The sequence below is a fragment of the Dendroctonus ponderosae genome, unplaced genomic scaffold (genome assembly GCF_020466585.1).
Source record: "Dendroctonus ponderosae isolate FM_Combo_2020 unplaced genomic scaffold, Dpon_F_20191213v2 Dpon_F_20191213_3, whole genome shotgun sequence".
Classification (NCBI taxonomy): domain Eukaryota; kingdom Metazoa; phylum Arthropoda; class Insecta; order Coleoptera; family Curculionidae; genus Dendroctonus; species Dendroctonus ponderosae.
Window position 1 is genome coordinate 6,324,873 of NW_026018508.1, and position 27,497 is coordinate 6,352,369.

Genomic DNA, 27,497 nt, shown 5'->3' on the forward strand with positions numbered 1-27,497 from the left:
AGTCCCGTTTTGGACAACGCAACGATACATACAGAAAATATGGTCGAATATATTGTCTAAAACGACACAACAACAAAAAAATATTTACATATGTATTATTTTTATAATCCATGTTTGAAACTGAGATCTTTACAGAGGCGGCAACAGCGAGAAGCAGAAGAGAAATATTACATATGAAAATCAATACCCGATCTCTCGAAAAGCAGCCGCAGTTATCCTGTACGTTCCAGGATCGGCCAGCTTTTCGCATGTTTCGGGATTGATCTTGGCAGCCCTGTTAAGGGTCTTTTTTTAAATGTTGAACCAAAATTTTCAGTTAAAAATGGACAGGCCAGCCGTCAATGTACTAGAAGACAACAAAGGAAAAGGTGAGGCTCTTAGCAATGGAAAGATACCCCGATGTAATGAAACTGAAAAGAAAACTGTGGAAATTAGAGTAAATACAGACGCGGCAATCAAGCAGCTTGAAATTCCCTACAGGAAAGCCGAGGGCTTGGAAAATTCATATTTGTTTGCTGTAAATAATAAAGAACAAATTGAGGTAACTGAAAAAAGAGTCTCACAGGTGCCAGGTGAGATAAATGACGATATTTCAATGCTAACAAAACCAATACTATTTATTATCATTAACAACCTTTATTATAAAAAAGATACTAAGCAGGTGTGTAGACACTGCATAGAATTCAATCAAAAATGCCACATTTTTCATTCAAGCGTATATTTTCTGTCCCTTGATTTATATAGAAATCACAATACAAGATAGTTTTTATTGAAGGTTTGTAATGCCAACGCTTCAAATATTTTATTGCTTTTTCCTCCTATTATATCAAATAATGTACACGTTTAGCCAAGAACGCCAGTATAAGCTGGGTGTCGCACCTTTATAAATTATGCCAGAATGTTGGCAATAGAACATAAATGACCTAAATACATAATTAAATAAAAAGTGCACAGAAAATATAAAAACAGCAAATATATTTCGCTTTGAATTAGACTTAAAAATAAGGTGCTTAAGGTAAAATATAGATATTTAATTGTCCCACATTATGGATCTTGAACAGATTAACATTAATTTCAGGAAATCGTGGCTAAACTTGAGACGTTAACCAAAGTAGTCTGGTCCGTTAAGCAAACAAGAAACTTCGAACCTTGCTTGAAAAAGAAACCAAAGAAGCCTATGACGATATGGAAAAGGCTATACGGATGCCATATGGCTACACGTACTAGAACGAAAACGAAGAAACTTAGGTAATTCAAATTAAATTTGCATAATTTTTTGAAATTTAATTCGCGATCTTGCAAGCGTTTAGTTTTTAAACTATAAACCAAATTTACAAACTTAAATTGTTTCCTTGTTGCTCTTGTTGATTAACATTTACCGTTTGGTCTGCGTTTCAAACATGCATAATTCTCAAAAAAATGCCGCTTACTTTTGCAAACGATATCCCGAAACTGACTATTTTTGCAGGAATAAAAAGTCACGAAACATCAACTGTCCTGCTCAGCTGCTGGTTTCAATACGTACTTTTGTGGCCTCTTCTCGAACAAAACCAACATTAACACTGTTCGATAAACGATTTCCGTGCCTGTTTCAATTTCGCAATCATCACAATCATTTAGTGGATATTCCGGAAGAATTGACCACAAAACCGATGGGGGACGATCTCCAAGAAGCCATTTGTAGGCTTTTAAATAAGGTATAGAAAAATTGGTAAACAGTCACTAAATTTGCTTCTTTTAAATGAATTGTAAGACATATATGTGCAAGGGTTAAAAAACTTGGTTTTCAGAAAAGCTAAATTTGATTTTAGTGATTACGCCAAACCGACACTTCAGTTTCATATTAATTTCAGCACAAAACATGTTTAATGTTATTTTTGAAAGCGGAAAAATAATAAACGAATATAAAGTAAAATTAAAAATACATTAGGAAAAACCTATTTGTCTTATAATAAATAATAGGTTGAAAATGAAGCAGAAATAAATAAGCCCATAAATATATAAACAGTAACGTTTCCAAAATAAACACCCAACAGACGCGCTTTAAAATACGAAGTATGTCCGTATAATGTTTCGCCCAACTTTGTATGTTGGAAAAATTATATTTCACTTCTTGATTTATGCATCTTAACATTGCGAACATTGTATTAAGCCTTATTTATTTTTATTCATTTACAGGGTCATTCATGTGCTTCAGCCTTCCAGACCCTTTATGTGCTCAAAGCAGAAGAATACGGTCCGAACTACCAAACGAAAATTACCGATAGACATAATTTTGCGAGACGCAATGATATTTCATCAATATATAAAACACACGGTTTCAAAGAAAAATATCATCGCTACCTCGACTTATCGTACACTATAAAGAATCTAGAGGAAATGATGCATTCATATGAAGAAACTAATGGAACACTATTTAAAATTTCGTCAAAGGACGATTCTATTTCCATCTGTTTATCCACGCCCTTAATGCAGAGGAATGTTCAACAAATGTCGGAAGTGCTGTACATTGAACCGTCCAATGATGAATTCAAAGAGTTCAGAATCTACTTTATCCTCACTGAAACTAGTGTTGGAGCCCTACCAATCAGTTGCATTTTAACGAATAAACATGATATGCCAGCCTTCAGCGAAGGAATGAAATTATTCTTTGAAATTATACAAATTCAGCCAGTTGCTGTGTTAAGTAACGCAACCATTATAGCGGAATTGGTCAGTCAGAAGTATTTTCCCAACTCAAAGAAATTGCTTACTTTTTACCACACGGTCAGTGCGGCTTGGAAGGTTTTATATGAAACTAGGTAATATATTTTTTAGAATTTACAATAGAAACTATTAAGATCATATTTCTAGACATGAATTACCTCGAATAAAAAAAGAATCCTATTATCATCTGTTTAGAGAGATCGTTTTTGCAAGCAGCGAAAAAGGACTAATGATAGCACGACAGGTTTTGGCGGTGGAATGTACTCATCCAAAGTTTCTAAGCTTTATAGACAAAATGTACGAAAATATCCCATTGTGGTGTATGTATTACAGGTGAGGTACATAAAAAATCACTCTAAAATTGATTAAATTTGCCATTGATGAGAGGAACGTTTGAGACGAGAAAATTTATATTTCCAAATCGTAGATTTAGTGTATTTGTCCCTTTAATAATAGTTGCTTAATTTATAGGCAATTTATGAGTTTGAATGGCGTTAGCCCTTTCGACTACAATAAAACAGAAATATCGTTTATGATATTTAGGCTAATTTCCAAAATAGCACTGGAAAGAACAAAGCTGTTCAATATAAATCAAATAACTGATTTCATTTGCTCCGCATTTGAGAAGTTCTACAAAAATAGAATTCTCGAAATGGTCTTCGGGAAAACCAGTCCAGTGCTGGAAGAAAAATACGGCCGAATTGGAGAAATTGATCCGCCGCAAATGGAAGATATCGGTCACCATTTATACTTGTTCACCAAATCTATACCGGAATTATCGGATGAATATTATCAGGTAAAAACAACTCTGTAATCTAAACGACAAAAAATTTACAATAAGAAAAATCGGCTTGCCCTGAAGAACTGTCCATATACTCAAGCATCCAGATTATTTCTCAGTTTCAGTGTGAATTTTCACGGCTAATATCAAATCACGCCAAGTTTTAAGACCTTGAAGGTGCAAATCGAAAAGCGCGAAGCTGAATTTAATCGAATAAAATTTATTTGCAAGCCCTTATGCAAATCTGATTTTAAATAAACTTTTGAGCTAAAAAAACCTTCGGAAACAACGAAAGTACGAACCACAAAATAAATGAAAAAATTTGAAATACTTTTGCTATTTTAGGTAGATATGCTAACGGATCTTTGCACGTGTGGCATTGGGTCGATTGGCAAGCATTGCGACCATGTGGCAGAAACCCTGTCTAAGTGTAAAGTATTTTCTCCAGAACTGACGCTGAATGAAAAAGCTACATTCTATGGCATCGCTACCGGAAAACTCATTAATCAAAACGAATTTTCCGGCGCTCACAACTTAACTTTACTTGAAGAGCGAGCGTTCTGTTCCAGTCCAGCAACAATTGTGGGCTCAACAGAATTGGATTTACATCAGAATGAAATTAGTGAGTAAATACAAAATCAAATTTAAAGTACGATTGAAATAAACGATTCCAGGTGGTAATTGGAGTTATAGAATCATCGAAGAGGTCGAAAATACTAAAAAGCAGTGGATGTTATACTCAAACAAGATTTCACAGCTGATTGAAAAAGATCCTGCTAAATTTGTGCCTGCTGTTAATACCCATTTGAATAATATTGAAAAATACTCTACATCTTTACCCATGCTCCTTGAAGGACTATACGCGGGATTTCCTACCCAGAACGTATCAGCAGCCAGAACGGATCAACCACCTCCCTTAACAATCATCAATGGTAAAAACAATACAGCTGCTGGCAAAGTGAAAAAAGTTTATCAGAAATCGGCAAGAGTCGATAATAAAACTCCCCCATCAGTTAAGAAAAACAGCGAAAAAATTAAAATCCATCAGCAGTTGTTCCGGCAAGCCGGTGTACGACCAAAAAATAATAATTCTGAAAGAGAAGGTGCAATTGTTAAACATCAAGTGCCAGTAGAGTCGAATTTGGAGCTAATTTGGGAGAATATCAACGAACCCCCCACTTCCGGCTTTTCGATGGAACAAATTCATCACAACAGGAGCCTTCAATACAATTTGCCAGTTTTGGAAGGAAATGTAGATTTTCTAGAGGAGCAATTACAGGTCTGTCACTTTACAAACCTTAGTATAATTGTTTTAAATTAAATTTCTTTATTCGGATAGGATGGAGAAGAGGAAATCGACGAATCCATGATTCTAGAACAGTTCTCCAATCTCGACTTCGAACTGAATCCTGAACCAATTCGCAATCCTATAAGGAATGAGTCTTCCAGTGTATTTGACTTAGAAAACACGGTTTATATAGATGAAAGCGCTCTGAGACATTTAGCTAGAAATGAATTAACGATTATCGACGAAAATCAAGAAATCCTCATACTTCCTTTAGAAACAGATTACTCACTCAACTGCTGTTTTTAGTAATGGAAAATGTAATATAATTGATAAAAACCTTGATGCGCTCACGAGTTTTTCTTTCCCGCTTGAGGATAAAAGTAAAACTGGTCTACTCAAATATTATTGATCGATTTATGCAAATTTGCTAATTTTGCCGTTTGGACTATAAAAACCATATGCGTTTAAATAATTTATTAAGGCAACGTTTACTCTCTTTAAACAATTCGTTTTTTTAATAAATTGAATTTTAAAATAATATTCATAATTGTATATTTTTACAAGCTTCCATCTTTGCACCACAGAAGTCTATTTAGAGCATCTAAAACAAGGTACAACTGGCTATAGAATTAATCTTATTTCGTAGGAATGAACAGAATATAAAAGTGTGTATAATACTAGACAGATTGATTGTTAAAAATTGCAGCTTGTTTAATCGCTCAGAAGGTCATCATCAAGGTTTATATCCTGCAACAAAAACCATTCTTAAGCATTAATATTTTCGTAATAATGAAATCTTATTATTAAAATATTTTTTGGTGATTTGCAAAATAATTAATTAATACCTAGAACTTACCGTGGTATCAATATTCTCATCAAGGTTGACGCTATCCAAATCTAGATCTATATCGTCATCATCATCGCTTTGAGGTGCGGGAGGTCTATAAAACATCATACAATAAGCAATGCGTTCGAAATAATCCGCTGTTCAAGTCTATTACCTGTTTTGGCTAATGTTACTAGAGCTTTCTGGTGCATTCGATAATCCAGCATCAGTGTCCAAACCCAGAGAAGACGATTGACATTCTGTGATTACGTTTCTTTCGTGATTCGGAGTCACAGATAGAGCCTGAGAGGCAGGAACTATTGAATTTTTGTTTTCAAATATTTTTTGGGCCGCTACAGCTTCTGCCAAGCCTAAGGAAACAAATTCGGATGAACCAAATTTACTTTCTTATTTATATAGCTTTATATTTGTTATTATATTGTTTCAAAGAAAATGACTACTTTCATAGAAAAATTACAAGTTTCTGATGGAGATATTTCAAGAGCCGAAGGAACTAATCAGAAAGCAATGCCTTACAAAAACAATCAAAATTTCTACTTAAGCAAAAGGACTTAAAACATTTTCCGCTGGCACTCTTGATTGAGGTAGGGTTGATAGGAAAATAATAATTGAATTAAAAGAAAAATCAGAATAACCTGTAACTATAAAATGAAGTGATTATCCAAGAAAGCTAAAAATGTTCAACAACCCGACATAAAAATCAAGGAAAATACTAAACTCTTACCTGGAAATAGATTTTCGTATTGCTTGGGATCCGCCAAACTCTGGGCAGCTTTTTCATTCGTTTGAGCCAGTTTCTGCTTCCAAAGATCGACAACCTCTGAGATTTTATCTGGCATATATGACCTGTAAAGAAAAAACAAACCTAATGATCGTTCATTGCCTGAGCTCTTAATATTTACCTGGCAAAGAAAGCGGCTTCTGGCAGCCGTCCTGTATCTATTAAAATGCTCAAACATTTCTGTAAATCGCCGGCCAATAAGTACGATAAGAATGAGAGATTGTATTTCTCTTCGGTATACGTAAAATCTGCTAAATGTTTGACTAGATCTAAGTCTCCTGAACTAGTGGCTAGAAGAAGAAGACCACCGTAGTCTTGAGCTTTTTGCATACACTCTTTGGCTGTAAAGCAAATAAAAGATGTTAATACTTTACTAATTACTTTGAATGAAAGCAGGATGGTGGTAAGTTTATTAAGTCATCCAGAAAGATCTTTACCAACCTAGTTGTAGATTATTGTTACTAGCAGCCAATTCCCCTAGTTGGCTCCATTTTTGCTGGTTGTTTGCCTCAACGGCGAGAACTCTGGCAGTATTCAAATCTTCTAAAGCGATAGCCAGTTCAAATTTATGGTCCGGATCTGAAGAAACAGCCAAAGCTTGTTGTTTGAACCCTTGTTTTTCCAGAAAATGTGCCACTCGCGTTCGGTGTTCTTTAGGAATGGATGGCAATACTCGATCGGCTGTAGCAAAGTCTTTACGCATTACAGCGGTTTGATATTCAAGAACCTGCAAAATAAAAAAAAATTTAAGACTGAAATTATCATCAGAATAATGAGTTCATTTATAAACAGCACGAAACAAAAGTAGTTGGCAAGTAAACGTACAATAAAAAGTCTGTTTTGTAAGTCTAGCATTCAATAATCTAGAAAGAGGATTCATTCTTTACATTAGCAAAAAACTTACTCATAAATAAAGAAAACTCATAAGTTTAAAGAATGTGTCGAGTCTCTCCTTCATAAAAGACAATAAGTATCTAATTAAAAATCTTACCGATAGAAGAAGCTGATAGCTAACAACTCCCAATTCCTTGTCGGCCAAGTAAAGCCTATCATCTTTTGGAATATAACCCAATACGTAAAGAGGCCGGTCTAAATGCGCTATCGTAACCAATTCTCCACCAACAAAGTAGTTTATTCTATTTACGGCATTTGTATAGATGAAGCAATCGCCAACCCACAATCCTGTGCGGACGCTCTCATTAATCTAGAAATTTGAAATAATAAATTTTAAAATAACAAAAAATTGTTTAAAAGTGTTACCTCGCCCAAAACATCAAATGCAGATTCGATGCCATCTTCAGCCACTTCGTTGTTATCTCTGGCCCTTTGCACTTGCTCCCCATCAAAAGACAATATGTAGTAACTATCTTCAGTGGCTAAACATACCAAAGCTCCGCTAAAATAAAACATATAATTTTAAAGATAATAAAATAGTCGACTTTATAATAGGAATATTTTGAAATAAAGAAATTAACAACGCTTGCTTACCTATCCGACCAATAAACAGCTCTGGGATGAATCTCAATGCGCCTTACAAGCTCCAGAGACTCCCAGTCATAAAAACTAAGTCCAGCCACCGATTTTACTCCCAACAAATAGCCTCCAAATATACCATCAGCAGACGATTCTGACTTAAATTGCTTTTTTTCTTTGAAATTTTTGAAAATACGAATTGTGGAACCTAGACAGCAGTAATTCAAGGATTACAATGGTTTGGTGTTTAGAACAATAATGTATAGAAAATTGAAATTATAAACAAACTATATCAATCTCCAAGCTCTTACCTGATTCCCTTATTGCATATTCACTTGAATCTTGAGCCCAAACAAACTCCTGTGCGCTACCAAAGGCTTTATTTCTCAAAGCCATTGCCGTGTAAATAATATATTCACCATCTCCACATACAACCACAAAACGTCCGTTAGGATTATGTTGAATTGATTGTGGATATATTTCACACGCTCCCATATCTTTAGTGGCTACTGGAAGCTTTTCACCATCGCGGATTTCAGCTCCTATAAGAATACACAGGCATATTTTAAAAAATGATAAAAACAAGAAATCTAGAACACGAATTAATACATTTTAAAAACTAAAACTAAGACGTTCTGCATTCAAAACGATTAGAAAGTGATGAGAAATGTATAATTATAAGGCAAAGCGGAACAATTCATGCAAAAACACACTCACCTTCTGGTAGGGCTTTCAAGTTAGCCTGCTGCAACTCGCAGTGCCGAGCCCATATTATTTTTCCTCCATTAACATCCATACTGACTGCTGGTTCTTCTCTGCCTACTTTCACCATAATGCTTCCTAAACAAAGCAATGATTAATAGATTAAAAAATACAAAAAGTTTATAGTTCTATGAATAGAATGTGTACCTTCATCGTATCCTATGGCCACATTGTTGGAGCCCCTCAAGCATGTGATTGCCCACACTCTTTCAAAGCCATAGTTTAAGCTGCTCTCCAAACGATGCGTATTCGCATGCCACACCCGAACAGTACCATCTTCACTGCCTGCAAAATAATTAGAAATTTACTGCTTAAAATTAGTCTTGTAACTTCAAATTTACTATTTTCTGTTATAAAAAAGTTTCGTGTTTTAGTCTAGAATATTACCTATTAAATGGTAAAGATTCGTAAAGATTATTTATTTATTTCGTAAAAAATTTCAAGCCCTATTAATGTTAAATACAGTTTCATGTTTGAAATAAGAGAGCACTGCATTTAGCAAACCAACTGTATATATTTTCCCATTTTCTTTTGTATCTAAGAGACTTGGACCAATCAAGTAAATTACAGCGACGAAAAAGTACCTGTTAGAACCACAGGTAATTCAGGATGAAAACAGACAGCGGTAACATTTTCTCCATGTCCTTCCAAGGTTTGTACACAGGTTTTATTCTGATAATCCCAAATCTTAACTAGCCGATCATCAGCGCCGGAAATGATGTACGGCTTATCACCTCCATGATAGTAATCCACGCAATTTACACCTTTTTCGTGTCCTTCCAAAGTGAAATTTGCAGTTGCGGATCCTAAAATAAATCATAGAATTTGCTCAATATTTTTCCTGAATTTTAATTAGCTTCACATTGAAAAACAATCCCTATTCAACATGCTTCTTAACGGGCTGTTATTAATAAAACATTCCATTATTAGTTACCTCTTCACATGAATAAATAATAATTATTATAGATATAAATTAAAGCAATTCACAAAAAAAATATAAATTAAAATATTAAAAACCAATTTCTACTGCAGGAAAACACAATAAAAGAATGTATTATGAGCAGAGAAATAGATGGGTCAATAAAGATCCGACAATATTATTTTGGTTTTAATCAAAATATTGATATTAAAAACCGATCTATCCCAGAAACACAATAAAAGAACATATTATGAATAGATAGCACATTAAAGGCTTAAGAAACTGCTCAACAAAATTAAAGTTACAGTAAAATTTGTTCTAACGTAGGAACTGGATAAATTCTGATTGCTTCAAGTGATTTGGTTTCTGTTTGTAGGGTTATTTGTTTTTTTATCAATGTTTTGATAAAAATTAAGAACCTTAGATAAATCTTCTACAGGATGGCAAATGAAAGAACCACAATTAAGGAAAATGCGGCATATAAATAGGTTTCTTGTAGTTCAACGCCAAAAGTTTAAAAATAAACCAAATTGCTCGAAACGGTTTTAGAATTTTTAGGTCATTTTTTCCTATTTACAGGGTGGTCTCAAAAAATCAACTTTTTGGTCTTCGATCAATTTTCACCATATTGAGCTCATAATGAAGCTAAAACTTCACAGACAATCTAAAACGAAATTACGCTGTACAGGGTTGTATGAAAAGTGACTCAGACAACCGAAAAACGCACTAACCGGAAAAGAATTACACTCAAAATTAGTCCAAATTTGTCCATGTAACGTTTATTTTGTTGAGCAGTTACCTTACCTAACTGCCAAACTTTTACTGTTCGATCCAGCGATGCACTGGCAAATGTATTGTTGTCTTTCGGATTTATGGCAATCTGCATAATGTAATGCGAATGACCCTCAAATATTTGTTGACAGGCCCAGGCCTTATCCCAGTTCCATAGTTTGATGAACAAATCATCTGAAACAATTAAAAATCTATAATAATTAAACATTTCGCATATTACGTGTAAACAATGAATATATTAATATAAGAAAAATGCATTTTTAAAATTTCTGTAATTGATATCCGGATCTTGCTCGAAGAATCAGAAACCTACCTATATCCAATCAAGTAGGTACCCATATAAAACTTCTATGGAAAATATACAAGTTATATAACACTATTTGATTAAACTGGTTATTAAAGTTATTGTTTAGCCTTAGTATTGGAAACATTGTATTCAGATTAATTTTCTTAATTCAGTTAACAAAAAAGTTAAATATCTGCAATTATTAATAACAGGCAAGACACTGCAGGCAGAAAAGTTGAGAACTTTAAAAACACTTTAGCAGCAGATACTATAGAATGCATGCTCAATAAAATATATGCTAACAATTCTAATGATAATTTTTAAGATGAATTAAGAAAAGCATTGTGTTTACTAGGAGCTTATAAAGCAACAGTAGCATACCTAATTTGTCGTTTGCACTTAATATAGTGAAACCCTGGGGTAACAATTGTGAACCCACAATGGATTTAAAAATTAAATATAAGCTGCATCAACTTACCACTACTCGTCAGAACATAGGGCTGTGTCGGGTGTATGACAATGCATCGAATATAATCAGAATGAGCTTCAAATTTATGAACCCTTTCCAGAGTGTTATAATTGAACACTCTGATTTGCATATCATCAGAACCAGTGATTATCCAGTTCTTCCTAGGAACAAACTTGGAAGCTCGAACTGGCAAGTCGCAAACTTCGAAGGTTTTCAGCAGCTGCTGATTGTCAAGGTTGAAAAGGTTCACCACTCCACTGTAGAGCGAACATAACATCCAGGGCTCCGTTGGATGTAGATCTACACATTTTACCCTATCAGAACGGGCGGTTAATTTTCGCTTGATATCCAGTCGAAGCGGCTGTAAAGTGGAAGTTAGTAAGTAAGAAGTACCTGAAGAAAACTATCAGTTTACCATTTTGCGAAAATTGCTAGTTGTTTTTCACAATCAAAAATCTGTTTTTTCGATGAAAAGTGTACACGAACTTATAAACACATCAGCAAAACGTCAAAAGTGGTCATAACCACAGATTTCACATTTGAAGTGACGTGTGTTGATCGGTAATGCCAATGAATAAAAAACAGTTCTATGAACTCTATGACAACATATTCGAGAAACTTTCTCATTTTTCATTCATTTGATATGACCAAGTATTGATGCAACATATCAATTCTCAAATTCTGTAATAAAAACTAAATGATTTCTTGTTAATAAGCGGCAATAATTATGTATATGAGCATTATTTCAATTTGAAAAAAAAACAAGAAGTTGGCAAGTGTTAACAGTACACGTCAATTTCTCCAATAATCATTTCCATGTATTTGCCGAGCGATTCAACTGCTATGTCTTTTGCACATATATGAAATGTATATGTCTATCCGCATCTAACTCGACTACTGCTTAAGTGAACTGGCTCTTTTAATTCCCCGAATGCGCTCCAATCATTCGCGGACGTATGTCAGTGGACGTGTCAAAAAATGTGGTGATTGTGCCGGTGAAACTTGAAAAAAACATTAAACTGATACAGGATTTCTTGCAAAATGACCGCAAAACTGTTGCTGGGTATGAATTAAAACGTTTTCCATAACCATATCCATTAGCCGTAATTGTGCTTTTTTTAATTTTAGTTTTCTTATTGGCGACAATAACTCTTCAGTTCTCCCAAGGTAGCATAGAAGGATTTATTCCCCCACGTTACACTAAGCTTTTGGACGTTGCTCATGAAGCCTGTGCCTCAACAGGGAACATTCCCAACATCTATTATGCTGCAAATATTTATAAACAGATGAATTATCCAGTTCCCGAGAACTGCAAGAAACCTGCTTGCGAACAGCTACTAAAAGCTCTATCGGCTCCCGGATTGGAAATCGATGTTTTGTTTCTGGGTTTAGGAGCGCAGAAGATATTGAACTGCGAAGGAAATATACCCAAAGATAGACTGATAAAGGTATATCCAAATGCTTTCCATACAAGCTACTTGTCCACTATTGGAGGCGTATTGCTTATTGATTTTTTTTTCTTAATTAGCAACAGTAATGCTTTATCAAAGTGTACTGCTTTTCAACCACAAATACACTAAAGTGGGCTTATCTTTCTTACACATTTAATTTTTTAAATTACATTCCGCAGGAAGCACAGGCTGTTCTTCAGAGTGAAAAATCAACAGTTCCCAATCTTCATTACGCTGCTACAGTTTTAGTATCAGTAGGACAGCAAGTACCGAATGGTGCTAAAATTGCGCAGCTCGCTCAGGCCCAACTTAAGACGGATGATAGTGTGGTCGCTCTCGGACATGCCTTACATCTAGCTGCTTTATTAGGGGACTCTGGTGAATATAATCCCAATTTTCCTAACGCAGAATATCAATTAATTACATTGCATTTTGTTATAGGAAAGTTTATCATTGAGCGCATTGAAGATATAGTGGTGCAGGCAGATGAGATTGATGGCAAATTACTGCAGTGGGAAGGCGGATTGAGCACTACGTCTTTAGTACTAACAGGACTTCTTAAATTTCCCACTGTGAAATCGTTGAATCAAGTTCAAGCAGATAAGATAGCCAACTACCTTTTGTCCAGAGTCACAGTGCAAACACCTAGAGGTATTAAAACCTATTTTATCATAGCACGTTTCTAAACAATAATCTTTAATTGTCTCAAGACTTCGATAATGGATCTAGTATTCTATAAGACTTCGATAATAGGTAGATTCTATATAAACTTCCTAAAGCAACAGCGAATGCGGATTAATTGCCTAAAGATGCTTTTCAGATGATACCTATATTTATCCGTATTGGCATTTAGAAAGCTTTTTACTGTGATTGCTTCCATTATAGAAGTTACAGTTATTCCAAAGATAATAGTTATCTAATCTTGTGTGAAACTTGAATACTTTATTAGATAACACTCGACCTGTTATTGCCTGAGAAGTATTTGGTGAATGAACTGTCAGGATATAATTATATTAAATAAAAATCAAGTCACATTCACTTTTTCTAGATCTGTGCAAAGCCAGTAAATATGATATTATACGAAGGCTATGGCTAACTGCAGTGAAATTTTGAAATTAAATCTGAGTTTAAAAAAAGTTTTAATCTTCCTCCGAAGATAGCATTGCTGCTAAAATGCCCGTGACTTACGATTACTGCTTCGGCTTATTAATTGACATATATTATACTTGGCCGTTTTAGTTCGGTTTTAAATAACTCAGCTTTGTTATTAACTATTTGCCAGCGCAATAAGATTGTTGAAAATTTTACTTTTGTTTCGTTTTATTGGAAAATGTACTTGATTTTGCATATGACCTGTAAGGGGTTTACAATATGTTTATTTTTTATTCTTTCTAGGCGTTTCTTCACTTCTCGACGCCGGGGCTGCTCTTTCCAGCAGCAAATTATCTCCTGTGTCGATTTCCATTGTTCCACCGCCCATTGTATCCGAGATCGAGCCTAATCTGCGCATTCATGTTTCCGATATGTTAGGACGTGCTGTACAACCAGCGCTAAGTCCAGTTGTAGCTCAATCTGCAACTCGAATTGCCGATGATGTTGTGGTATTAGCTAAACAGCCCTTAAGTGTTGGTACCGAGAAAACGGAATACATCTTACCTTTAAAGTAAGTTAAATACAGTTTAAGTGTATTTTTTAATGCTGCTTGAAGATGTTTTGCTAAATGCGTATGACTCTTTCACATAAGTAAGCCAATTTACTGTTGTCGAAAGCGTTTCTAACTTTACTATTTTTACATTATAGGCTTATGCTTATATTTTTAAAGCAACTTTAACAGATATCCAGGTTTTTTATGCAAAAATCGTTTAGAAATTGAATTATGAAAATTGCTGCGATTTATTTCTATTTTAACGTTAATTTTGAAACTTTTCAGGCTCGAACCTGGTTTCTATAAAATATTGTTAAACGTGGGTTCCCATTCAGTCACTTTTAAAACGAAAGTCGTGGGACGAGTGCAGATTGAAAGCTGCGAAGTTGGTCTGTCTGATGCCGATGGAAGTTCGGCGCCACGGCTGGAAAAAATTAATTATGGACGTACACTGTCTAACAGATTAAACGGAGATTCTGGACAGAAGCTGATAATCAAGTTTACTTTAACAAGACAGGTAAGACTTCGTGTATTTTGTTAATTATTAGAAGCCAAATTCATGCAAGCAGATCATTTACGTTGTTTGAGTTCAATGTTAGGTAATAATTTGAGAATTATTCTGGCTGTAACAGTTGTTTAATGTAAGTACCGAGAAGCGTTAAAAACGTTCGTTATGCAAGAAAATACCGTTTTCGAAAAATCAACAACCAATCTGATAATCAAACGCGATTTTTTTATCTGTTGTAATTGTATGTTTAAATAGATATACATAAATTTGTATATCTATTTCGTATCATATTTGATTTATGAAGAGTTTTATGTTAAAATGCCCAACTACATGCATTTATTGAACATGCTGTCCCATATATGCATAGAAGGATTTATAGGCAAGAGATGGACGTAAAAGCCACTTAAAAGTTAACTAAAGCAATTGGCTTTAAATAAATATAAAAACATGTCAATAAAGATTAAACAAAATGTAGACTTAAAAAATAACTGAAGCCCTTAGGAGTCTCTTTAATTTTTCACAGAAGCATTAAAAAATGAGTTTCAAGCTTTTTTCAAATTCAGAAACCATTAATAGTTTACCCCATTTGTAAGTATCTTGATTGTTTATCGAAATCAAAGAAAACCATTTAAACAACGGAAAAATTTTACTGGGTTAACGGGTATGTATATGACGAGTGATATTGTTGCAGGTTCATCAAGCATTCGTACGCCTCTCAACCGCCAGTAAGGAGATATTCTTTGTGGCCGGTCAGGAATCCAACAATCAATACAAAGTTGAAGCAGATCTGGGAGAAGAGCTTCCTGTTTCCGATATTTTCAAAGTAGAAATTATCGTAGGTGATTATCTCGTCATCGAACCCGTGAAATGGCTGATTGGTGAAATTGAATTGAAAGCTTCCAATGCTGCTGTTAGTGCTAGCTCTAAGCCTATCCGGGGACCTAAACCGGAAATTCGGCACATGTTCAGACAACCAGACAAGCGACCTGCCCAAGCTGTGTCTTTACTGTTCACTGCTCTGACTGCTGCTCCATTTTTAGTATTACTCATTCTATGGAACATCATTGGAGTCAATCTTAGCAATTTTAGTGTGCGCGCGGTTCCGTTCCATCTCGGTTTCGGTGCAATTCTGGGGCTCTTTACTTTGTTCTGGTTGAAACTGAACATGTTTACAACTTGCGCCTGGCTCGTTCCCATTGGCGGCTTCACATTCGTTGCAGGGCAAAGATTGTTAAGTTCCATATCCAGAAGCAAAAAGGCTGAGAAATAAAGTAGGTAAATTGATTGAAATTGCTTTGAATGAGTGTTTGAATGGAGTATTCTGTTTCTATTCCAAAAGTGTTCTCCAGAAGCAATTTTTCAGTTATTGTCGTTTAGTGTCAACGAAATATGAATGCACCACTATGATACCATAAAGTATCTTATACAATGTAACTTTTGTAATTTTGTTGTGAAATAAACATTTCTTTAAACTATTATTTATAGAAGTTTCAAATCGTGCTTACTTTATTCACAGTTGGTTTCAATTAAACACACAAATACTGATTATAGCAAAGCAGGTTTGTTTATTAAGGGGAACCAGTGGGTAAAATTTGGGTATTGATCAGTTCTGGGTTCTGGTTAACTCTTGCAATGTATTCCTCGGCCATCACGCAGGCTTGTTCAATTTCATAGTTATGTGACACCAATGCCACCCATTTGGCTTCTAGGTTCTTCAACTGGTCACCTCCTTTGGTTTGAAGCGACTTCCTCTGCCAGTTAACTTCTTGTAACGCTTGTCGAAGCGCGGCTAATTTTTTGGATGCGATTTTCTCCAAGTCTTGTAATGTTTGAAGGTATCTAAAAGTTATTGGGAACTGTGAGGAAACGAAATCAACAATTTCAATTTTCATGCAATACTTTTCGTTTCTATTGCTTTAATTATTTTTTAACTAAAAAAATTCTCCTACCTTTGCCAAGCAGGACAACAGTATTCTAGCATAAGTTGCAGATTTAAAATTCTAACACCTTGATGCTCAAGTTGGGCTTGAGAATTGTTCACGCACTCTGACCACGCGTTCAGCTCGTTCAATTTCCCACTTGGAGGAGGGGGCAACTCGTAACGTTTCATGGAAATTGTTTCCATTGGAAGCCGGTTCTGAAGCCGTTCAAATTCATTGTGCATAATCTGAGTTTCAAATGAGGAGATGTTTAATGGTGGCAGATGTTCTAGATAATTCTTCGTTGGTCTATAACGTCGACATTCTTCTTCTACCATGGCAAAGGCCTAAAAATTTTCCATTGATTTCTTGTTTAATGTGTAAAATGCATGGTAAGTAATAAGCAGTTTTCAAAACTGTATCATTCACTAGCTGTGTGGATATGGTTAACTATTGAAAATGCATGTTTGAACTGCACTAATTTCTCTCGAGAGTTTGCACTCTGAAATGATTATGATGAAAGGGCGTGCCTTGGTGCGCTATAAGTCAAATTTATGTGATACAGAGCTGAACAAAACTGTGCCGTTTTTTTTTCCAAAATAGTAGATAATGTGCTGAATATATCGCTTATGAAAAAGATTGAGAAGTTATTTGCTTCTATTGAACTTAGTAACTAATAAAGTGGTAAAATTTGTGAATATTTCAAAAAAAAAATTCCTTTTTGAGCTTGCATCGACGCAGATAGAAACTTGCCGAATCTGTTTCCGGTAACGGAAAATTGAAAATGTATTTTTGATGTGGAAAGTTTTAAAATAATTGTATTATTTGCAAATAATCAAAAAATAATAGTGGCAAATTTCTCATTTTTTAAAAACTGAACGTTTTGTAGAACGCGTCTTTCAGTGTTGCTTCCAATAATAATTTCTACCAAATTTCGTTAAATATCTTTGCTCCCCATAAATGCGCAAGAAAAAAAATTCAACCAGCATTCATATAACATAGAATTCGTTGCTAAAATATCGCCATTTCCTCAAGAAAATTTCTCTATATTATTTGTTTCAGAGCCCAATAGATCTATAGAAAAACTGCAAAGCGCCCACATAACATGTATTTAATAAATTTACAGTTGAATTACTTAAGCATATTAAATCAAACGGTCAAAATTAAAAGAAACGCAAGTATTAAAACAAATATATTATCAGTGTATTCCATGATAACTTTAACTTCCCACTAAACCAAGAATTCACTTCAAAGATGAGAAGACTTGCATCTGAGTAATGTAAGCACGGCTAAAACGGGGAACGCGTTAATTAGTCCAGTATCGGGAACTTTCAAAATATATAATATCTATGGCCAAATATTTACGCGAGAATCCTAAAATGTCGCGTTTTCTGGCGCAGTTGAAGCACAATCTTATTTATTATGACTTTTTATTACAATACTGAAAACTGAATATGATTCCTACTAAATTTATGAATTATTGCGATCTTATTTGAAACTTTACCTGTAGGTATAGGTACTCTATGCACGGTAATAGAAATCGTAGTTTAAACTCCGTGTGAAATAGAAAATATAATTCATTCAATTTTGAGAACATTATCAAATATACGGCCGAAAATGAGACAGCGTTTCAAAAATGGAACAAAACCTTTTACTTAATTATTTCTTTCCCTACGATCTAATATTCCATAAAATCATGAAAAATGTCTTCAATATTATTTGGACGGTTGACATCAACGGGCTAAAAATTGTAGGTAGCTTAACAGAAAGAAATTGAGGGGAGTTAGATCGGGAGATATGGCAGGCTATTCTAAGGATCGTCTCCTACCAGTCCATTTATCCATGGGAATAGTTTGGCGGTGCACCGGGTTTCTGAAATCATAGATGATCTCTGCGAATGAGAAAATGTTCCGTTTGTAGCTGTTGCTAGCTGTAGCGAATCTACAGGCTAGTAATCTCGGTGTAACATTTTCTTAAAGGAATTGTAAGTAATTGGCGGCATTTGGTGTATTTTCAATAAAACCAGGACCGTTTATTGAAGGGCTGAGAATATTTGTCCTTACGTTGACATTCTCCAGTAGGTGGGTGCGGGTTTCCACAAACCAGTGTGAGTTTTAGTTTCCCAATATCTAGAGGGTTTAGACAGAAAGTTGCTTTATCCGCGAAAATTATGCTACTTGGACACCAAAATAGATTCTCGGTTATTATCAGATATGCCCTCTGTATTCCAGTGATAATAAGACTTCCTTGCGTTCTTTCTTCTGAGACTTGCAGACGTCCTGGTCTATCCTGATCTCTTACATTACATTATAGTTTTACTAAAATAGTTCCACTTACTGCTTCCCTTACGCCCGGCTCGTCATATCCTTGGTCTATATAAGGCAAAGCGTCTACTACTACTTCTCCAGCCATCACTATTTATCGATATGTTAGAAAATAACTATTGAAACCCAAACTTTGTAAACTAACAAAATTTAAACACTATTATTTAGGTTATGTTCCGAGTTTGGACAGCTACAGTCAGAAGTCAGAACCAGTGCGTATCGCGTAGAACGTTCAAATAGTTAAAAAATTAGTAGAAAGAGATGGCACCATAAGGACAATAAAATCAGAAAAGTATTTAATTGTCTATAGAAGGCACTCAAAATGTTATCGTGGTGTTTTATAAGTGTGAATAACAAAGAGCAATCGATAGTGTTAGATTAATGTTTTTGTACAATTTTTATTTACGTAACTGCATATTTTAATTAATTATTGATATAAAATAATTCGTTGCTCAATTAAGTCATTATAATAACTGGCGGTAGAATGTATAAATTATCCTGTGACGATTAAAATATATACATATTAGACATTCAAGACAAAAATGTTTCTTTTTTATTGCTATTAAGCTTATCAAATTTTATTTCATATATTACGTTTCACTTAAAATAGAGCCATTTTAGTGAAAATGTGATACACATGGTGACCACAAAGTAAGGACACTTAAATATTTCGCAAAATATGCTTGAGAGCGGTTTAAACAAAAACGTAAGTATGTAATATTTTAGACGAAGATGTGCAAAATAAATTCTTCACTTCTCCCCTGTAGGCGAGCTGAGAGAAAGTCTAAAACCTTACATCTAGACCTTTATGTTTTTGCAGATTCGCGTTTTACGCAAAAAAGTATGTAACTTTTAATTAAAGCAGTTTTCCGATAGCTTTCCGAACGGCTCTGTAATCGAATTGTTGGTATATCTTTTTTGTACAAATCGTTTTTCCTATAAGGGAATATGTTCACTTAATTTTAGTCGCATTTCTTGTTGAAAAAGACTTACTTTAATGGAATTTCTACAAAATGTTGATAACTATTAATACAAAGGGTTAAAAAAATTAGTTTCAAAATGAAGTTGAGAAAACCGCCCAAAATACATTTTTTCAAATGGAAACAGCCATTTTTGGTAATTTTTTCTTATTCAGTATTAAAAATAAGGGTAATTTTGTGTAAAGTTGTCCATTTCAAAAGGGTTTAGTTTTCGAAATATTGTCAGTTTAATGTTTTTTCCATATGACTATATTTTCTCGCATCTTATTTTAAATACTGTCTAGCTGGCTGGTTAAAAGCAGCACTGAATGAGCAGGTTGAAGGCAAGTTGAGCTTTTTTAACAGCTTTGATATTGGCTCAAAAACATTGTGAAAAATTGTATATTTATAACCCTGAGAGATTGTACGCAATGTTCTCTTAGATGTACGGTAATGGCTTTTATAATTCCTGTTCAATGGAGGTAACACTCTGAATACAGTACGAGCCTCTAACCGGAATATACCCATTCAGTAAATTGCAGACAAGTTTTTTTGTTAAATCTCTAAACACGTCTACTAGTATTTTAAATTGCTAAAATTTTTAATGTGCTCTTTTTGATGTAAGAAAATTTTATACAGAGTGTTCTAAATTTGAGATACGTTCATACGTAACGAATGATATATTTTATAAGGAGCACTACAATAGTTTAACTAACAATTTTGTCAAGTCTGAAATTTTGTTTTTCAGAAATTTCTCTTAAACAGGTGATATGCGATATACAGGGTGGCCATTTTCTGAATCTTTGTATGGGTCTAACTTCTACATTTTAAAGATAGATAGAATCCGTTAAATGGGCAAAATTGGGCAGAATTCGACTGCGTATTTATTACCGTTTTCAAAATTTAGGTACCCGACTTGGTTCCTGAAATATCCTGAAAAGACAAGAAATCAACACTTTTTTAATTATCCTATAACTTAGCTATAACTTTATAAGCTTAACTTATAAAAAAAGGTAAAATTATCTTTGGTAGAACTTTTTGCCTTGAATTCAATAAACTAGGGCTCGTTGTCATAGTCAACTTAATTTACGAAATAAAAATGAACTTTTGTTTTTTTAAATGGTAATCATAGTTCGCTGTGGACGTTTTAAAATCCTTATTTTTTTCTGAATTTAACGATATAACTGTTTGTATGTTTTTCTCATTTTGTTGCCGTAAAACTTCAAAAGAAGATAAAAAATGTGTAGTAGACTATGGAAACAAGAACTATATTATCACACAAAGCACAAAACAAAAATTAAATAATTAACAGACACAATCATGTTTACTGGGCTAATGAAAATCATCATCTAATTGAAAATAGGCGAGATCAACGTGTTTTTTTTGCGAATATCTGGTGAGGCATTTTTAATGATAAAATTATTGGTCTATTCTTTTATAATCACAATTTAAATATGGAAAGATATTTACACTTTTTACCAAATGAACTTGAAGACATGTTGAATAGTTTTCCGTTAGTATCGAATAGAAAATTGGCATATTTTCAACATGATAGTGCACCTTCACACAACTCACTAGTTGAATGTGAAGATGCCAAAAAATGCCTGGACGTAAACGGAAGTCAATTTGAACATTTAATTTAAACGATTCATCATTTCATTTTTGTTTAGTGCTTTGCGTGATAATATAGTTCTTGTTTCCATAGCCTACTACACATTTTCTATCTTCTTTTGAAGTTTTACGGCAACGAAAGGAGAAAAACATCCAAACAATTATATCGTTAAATTCAGAAAAAAATAGTATTTTAATAGGCCCATTTTTTTATCTCGTAAATCAATTTGACTATGATAACGAGTGCTAGTTTATTGGATTCAACGCAAAAAGTTGTACTAAGGGCAGTTTTAACTTTTCTCTAAGTTAAGCAGTTTACGTAATAAGTGATAATTAAAAAAGTGTTGATTTCTTGTCTTTTTAGGATATTTCAGGAACCAAGTCGGGTACCTAAATTTTCAAAACGGTAATGAATAGGCAATCGAATTCTGCCCAATTTTGCCGATTTAACGGATTCTCTATCTTTGAAAATGTAGAAATTACCCATACAAAGATTCAGAAAATGGCCACCCATTATGTGTATATTATATTATATTATATGTATATAATATTTAATCCAACTTTGTGATGAATTATAGACCTATTTCAATTAATGTGATATCTTGTGTTCAATGATAATATTTGAAACCATTCTTTCGTCCATCCAAATTATTTAACATATTTGCAATTAGTGCTGTTTTACCAAAGAACTACTAAATAAATTACGTAGACTATATCCGATTCACTAAAATTTAGCTCATTACTATTACATTTTACAACTTCATTCGATATTAAAAAATATGTTCTGCTGTGTATACGCGTATACATTGTATACTTACATAAGCGCAACGAAGACAAACACACGGAATATTCGAATAATTGCAAACCCTGTATACCGAATGTAACCGAGCGTTAGTCCTGACCAAGCACAAAAGTTCTTGATTCGAAGTTCATCTCGTGCCAGAAAACTGGAAAAGCCGGAAAATCCGACCCGAGTGGAAAACGCCTGAGTTAGCATTTCCACATGCAACTGGTGTGGTAGCTCGTTTGTTGTTCCTTCTGGCCAATGCATATTTACATATTCACCCTTTCAGTTCATACAATAACAGGAAGTTCTTTTGTAAAGTTGGACATCTAAGTTTTAAGGATTCTTCTTATAATATATCTACATACATTTCTAATTATATGGTTTAAGATGAACATATCTTTTTCGTTACACATACATTCGTTAATACTAAGTGGCATTAGGGATTTCAGGTTGTTAATGCAAAAAAACTTACAATTTATCTAAATTTTAAGCGCTTTTTAATTCAAAACATGCTACACATTTTACAGGAAAACATTTATTTAATAAAATTGTTACATAATTTGTCAAATACCATCATCGTCGGGCCATTTCAAGACGCAACTAACGATTCTTAAAAACAGTTTCTTTGGCTCTATTTTAGATAAAAATAAATGTGGAAATAGATCGATGAGGGATGCTAGAAATTATTAGATTTATTCTGAGGCAAATTGAGACAAATTCATCTAAAACTATTAAGTTTTTTGAATTATTACAGCGTAGTAAAAAATAATTTATTTCTGACGTTTCGCAAACACGAATGGCTTACATCCTCAGAGCTGTTACAGATTAGATATCTTCATTTTACATTTATGCTTAAATGCAACAAAACTGACTTGACTACTTTGACTTCTCTGCAACATACGCAACAGCAACTTGTACGTTTATTATTTATATTGTTCTTTTTATTGAATATTTTGATTTAGATGTACATTTTCTGTTTCCATTGCTGTTAATTTGTGCAGTTAGAAAATGCTCTTTTGGTATGTAATTTGACGAGTTTGACGAGATAATTTTCAGTCGAAAATCACAGTGTTATACCGAAAGATTATGAAATTATGAATATCAACACTCTTTTAATTTTATTTATTAAGAATTAATAGATACAATAAAGTGAACATTAAAATAAATAAAAATAAAGTATAAGAAAAGTGGATATGGATTCTGGTTACCTACATGAAACGTAATAAAGATAATTATTTAAAAAAAACGACTTAAATACCACTAGGAATGCATAAAAAATATTTTTCTGTACATCTCATACTTCCACAAAAGTTAAAAAAAAATCAATAAGATACCTACAACATAGAAAATAATTTTTTGATTTTATAAAATGATAAACCCTCATAAAATGATGCCCTCATATGCATTTATTCCGATATTAACAAATATTCTTTAACGTTGTCAATATACCTATATTTGCAAATAATCCAACGCCAAATTTTAGTTTAGTTTCTGAAATTCGACATTAGAACATTGGAGCCCAGACCAATTCTTTGAATATTGGTCGATTTGTAAGCAAAAAAGTTTGGACCTGCGTGTTTTTACGAAAAAGCTTTTCCTAATGTGATTGATAATATACAATTACAGGGACGAATTAGCTGCAGCCCTGGTGAAAAGCCAACAAAACTATAATTACACCTTGGCATGGCAATTAAGGTCTGAAGTCGGAAAAGCGGAGAGTAATCTCGGTGGATTACCGAAGCGAACAACAAATAACGCCGTTACCGGTTAAAGGGTTAATATGCCTGAAATTTTAATTGAGAGCAAATAACGGTGGGCGGCCAAAGGGTTGTGTTTACTTCCAAATCCCAAGAGAATGATATTTTCCACCTAATTAAAATATGTAATTGAAATTATTTCGGGAATACTAATACTAAATTGAAAAATCCCAGAAAAAAACCTTTCCACAGAGTATTTATGTCAAATAATTCAAGCGAAAAAAAATTGAAAATATGGCCGTTTTAAACTGAACAACCTCACTGATTTTTTCTGGTTGAATTCGGTACAATTTCTACGTCCGTTGAATGAAGCAGCATCAATATCAAGCCTGTATATTGCAATGCCTTATTTGAACGATTGCCTAAAGAAAACACCAAATGCGGTCTTTATGAAGTACCTGATTTATTTTGTAAATACGGCTGAAGTATACTTTACTTTTCATCTACCACAGAGTATGTTTTCATTTCGTTGTCCGCATTTTCAAGTGTCAGCTAAATATTATCGAATATTTATATAGGGGTCATATTACTTTAACACCTCATCCGGTTGAGACATAAAACTATATTATTTGTGTATATGGATAGAGCAGAATTTTCTAAAAATATAATAATTTTCGAAAGATTATCGAAAAACTTGGGATTCTTTCGCTGACTATCATATTTGCCTCGTGGCATATGTTCATTGATAGTTTTCGGTTTGTTGAATGAATATCTACAACCGTGCAGAAGATAATATTAAAGTCGACAAACATTCGCAATGAAGTGCCAATTTCTCCATAATTTACTGGAAATATTAGCATATAGAAGTAACAATTCTAAGACTAATTGAAAAGCTTACATTAGATATTGCTGATTGTCGATAGTTTTTGAAAAAGTCGAAGGCACTAAAATCTGGCTGACGAGGTGGCCAACACGGCCGTTTTAAGAATGTATAAGAAAAATCAGCCAATTTATTAACTATTACAGGAAAGAATAAAATTTATAGAAAGTTTGAAGTTCATACAAAAGTAACTTAAGTACCTTACCCTTAGGCATTTATTTTCCTAGCATTTTTCTTGTGAAAATTTGTTACTCATGCCGCAAGTATTTACTTTAGTAAATAAATCATTTTCTACGGATAAAATATCTACCCAAATTATTTAATCTGTTCTGTCCGGCAGTTTAAAGCCACAATACTTAAAAAATATTCCATGCTGTGGCCACAAGAAGACATTAGACTAATTTTTCGAGTCAATGATTGTTCTTATACTGAGTTGTAATAGGTATCCTTTAATAAATTTACATGAATGTAGGTATGTAGAATGAAAATATTCTTCAATAAAATTTTGTTCTCAATAATCCATAAGGTACGTTTTGCACCACTTTGCAGCATTCTTTTTGGTTATGTCTTTAGTAAAATTTCTTAAATTGACCAAAAACCCAAACTTCATTATATTGACGCTTTCTTTGTGTAGTTCTGCTAGAAGTTTATCAATAATAGCATACCTAATAAGTATTGATGCAGAAATCGTTGCTTCCTTCCAACAAACACAACTTCTTCGGGCGTATTTTTGTTGTAGGTATAGATTTTTTTCCTTTGAGAACTTGTCCCTACTTATCACATCCGGGCAAATTTCTTCATTCAGACTTGTAAAAGTTAAATAAACTTGAATTCCGTCTAGACTGTACAGCATTTTTTAAAGAACCTTATGAGCCAATCATACTTTCCATTATAGAATCCACTTTTCGAAGTGATGTATAATTTTTATCTAATATTTGATATATATATTTGATGCTCCAAAATACCAGTTTCCAATGAGTTCTGTTACCTAAGCAATAGCGCATTTAATTCAATATTAGTAGCAAGAATTACATATGAAAAAATTACAAAAAATTATACTATTGATAAAAATTGTCCCCTCAAAAATGTTGCACCCGTGGGTAGGTGGCTCTAGAAGAATTAGGTTGTTGATTTAGTCTACATTTAAAAATTGAAGAAATAAATTATAATTGAATAACATATACGTATTTTTAACCGGCTTAGTTCAAAATTAAATATGGACTTCTAAATTAAAAAGCAAACAAAGAATGATTGTATTATGGCAAACTTGTATTCCTATATATAGGGTGGTTTTTTAGTGCGATAGAGTCGATTATTTCCGATGGTGTTGAACTTTCGAAAAATAGTTTCATGTAAAAGTTGTTGACGCACAAAGTGCGCACATTTAAAAATATCTTATATGATACAGAGTGTCTCAGAAAAGCGAGGCAAGATCAAAGTGTATTTTTTTAAATAGAACTACCCATTTTCATTCGCTTGAAACGCTGCATATGCACCGTAAATTTGTTTTTTCTTACTTGTGACGTTGGCAGATTATCGGCATTTTAGTAAAATTTTGCTTAAAAACATGGTATCTAAAAATTCATTGTAGAAGCAAAAAAAATCAGTTAAAGATCCAAAAAAATACGGCTTGCCAATCACCACAGATCCGTTAAGAACTCTATTGAACCAAAATATCAATACATTATACAGGCTGTTAACAATGTGGAATCAAGTTAACACTTGATTAAGAACTTGTTAACAAAGTTCAATCTAAAACTTTTTAAGGCAATATAACTTTTGTTTTYMAAATGGAACTACCTGTATATTAATACGTCATTAGATAGACAATTTACAAAGTTACAAATTTGCATTTACACTTAATAAAACACTACCTCAAATTATAATTTATTTCATTAAAAAAATTCAAAAAGTTGCTACATTTTGTATGGTGGCTATGGAAGTCAATAAATAAGTGTCAACATTTTAATTGCCACGTTTAATTGATCATTTACCTAATTATATGAAGGAAAGAGTGTGGTATTTACATGATGGAGCTCCAGTTCGACATGCAGCTCAAATTCATGAGTAATTCAACAATAATTAATTTCCTGAGAGGTGGATAGGCAAAGGTGGGCCTGTTCAGTGGCCACCTCGTTCACCCGATTTGACAAAAATGGATTTATTTTCATGGGCTTACGTCAAAAACGAAATTTATAAAATAACTCCAACTACAAAAAATAACATGAAAGAACGAATCACAACTGTTTTTCGAAGCATTAATAATATTGTTTTTAACTGCGTTAGCGATTCATTTCAAAAACGTAGATATTAATAGTTGATTAAATGTTAACATAAGTCATATTGAACATTTATTTTAAAATATCACTATAGGCATAATTTTATATTTTTATTTTTATAGATGTATGCAGTTTTATCGCATTTTTTGCTATGAAATTCTATGCCATTGATAAAACGTTGTACTTTTCTTCATTGATTATGTCAAGTATCATCAAATTTTGACACTTATTTAATGAATTCCAGGTACAAAATGTAACAACTTTTTGAAATTTTTAAATAAAATAAATGATAATTTGAAAACGGTTGATTTCACAGCTTAAAGTGTAATTGCA

The 27,497-nt window shown here is 33.4% G+C and overlaps 4 protein-coding genes across 5 annotated transcripts; 2 read left to right on the plus strand and 2 right to left on the minus strand.

Moving 5' to 3' along the window:
* Nucleotides 1-119: 119 nt before the first annotated feature.
* On the plus strand, nucleotides 120-5,123 carry LOC109543611. Of its 2 annotated transcripts, none has more exons than XM_019913412.2 (9): nucleotides 120-572; nucleotides 1,079-1,248; nucleotides 1,469-1,697; nucleotides 2,179-2,801; nucleotides 2,854-3,039; nucleotides 3,178-3,502; nucleotides 3,833-4,109; nucleotides 4,162-4,766; nucleotides 4,827-5,123. In XM_019913412.2, the coding sequence occupies exons 2-9, from the start codon at nucleotides 1,178-1,180 to the stop codon at nucleotides 5,079-5,081; spliced, it is 2,571 nt and encodes an 856-aa protein (XP_019768971.2). In that variant the 5' UTR covers nucleotides 120-572; nucleotides 1,079-1,177; the 3' UTR covers nucleotides 5,082-5,123. The 2 variants fall into 2 exon arrangements, with proteins under 2 accessions (XP_019768971.2, XP_048521199.1); XM_048665242.1 differs by having other exon boundaries at nucleotides 120-368.
* Nucleotides 5,124-5,234: 111 nt separating this feature from the next.
* Nucleotides 5,235-11,651, minus strand: LOC109543609 (coatomer subunit beta'). Its single transcript, XM_019913411.2, has 16 exons — nucleotides 11,520-11,651; nucleotides 11,114-11,465; nucleotides 10,362-10,523; nucleotides 9,223-9,444; nucleotides 8,786-8,923; nucleotides 8,594-8,716; nucleotides 8,188-8,418; nucleotides 7,892-8,084; nucleotides 7,664-7,799; nucleotides 7,395-7,607; nucleotides 6,845-7,130; nucleotides 6,525-6,744; nucleotides 6,347-6,468; nucleotides 5,777-5,972; nucleotides 5,632-5,716; nucleotides 5,235-5,522 (listed from the first exon to the last, which is right to left on the minus strand). The coding sequence occupies exons 1-16, from the start codon at nucleotides 11,520-11,522 to the stop codon at nucleotides 5,487-5,489; spliced, it is 2,718 nt and encodes a 905-aa protein (XP_019768970.2). The 5' UTR covers nucleotides 11,523-11,651; the 3' UTR covers nucleotides 5,235-5,486.
* A 375-nt stretch (nucleotides 11,652-12,026) lies between these two features.
* On the plus strand, nucleotides 12,027-16,186 carry LOC109543612 (dolichyl-diphosphooligosaccharide--protein glycosyltransferase subunit 2). The gene is made up of 7 exons (XM_019913413.2): nucleotides 12,027-12,167; nucleotides 12,233-12,552; nucleotides 12,735-12,933; nucleotides 12,997-13,206; nucleotides 13,951-14,218; nucleotides 14,486-14,717; nucleotides 15,400-16,186. Exons 1-7 carry the CDS (start codon nucleotides 12,146-12,148, stop codon nucleotides 15,976-15,978), a joined length of 1,830 nt encoding a protein of 609 aa, XP_019768972.1. The 5' UTR covers nucleotides 12,027-12,145; the 3' UTR covers nucleotides 15,979-16,186.
* Nucleotides 16,187-16,247: 61 nt separating this feature from the next.
* LOC109543614 (pre-mRNA-splicing factor SPF27) lies at nucleotides 16,248-19,170 on the minus strand. Its single transcript, XM_019913419.2, has 3 exons — nucleotides 18,965-19,170; nucleotides 16,658-16,974; nucleotides 16,248-16,547 (listed from the first exon to the last, which is right to left on the minus strand). Exons 1-3 carry the CDS (start codon nucleotides 19,037-19,039, stop codon nucleotides 16,277-16,279), a joined length of 663 nt encoding a protein of 220 aa, XP_019768978.1. The 5' UTR covers nucleotides 19,040-19,170; the 3' UTR covers nucleotides 16,248-16,276.
* Nucleotides 19,171-27,497: the final 8,327 nt, after the last annotated feature.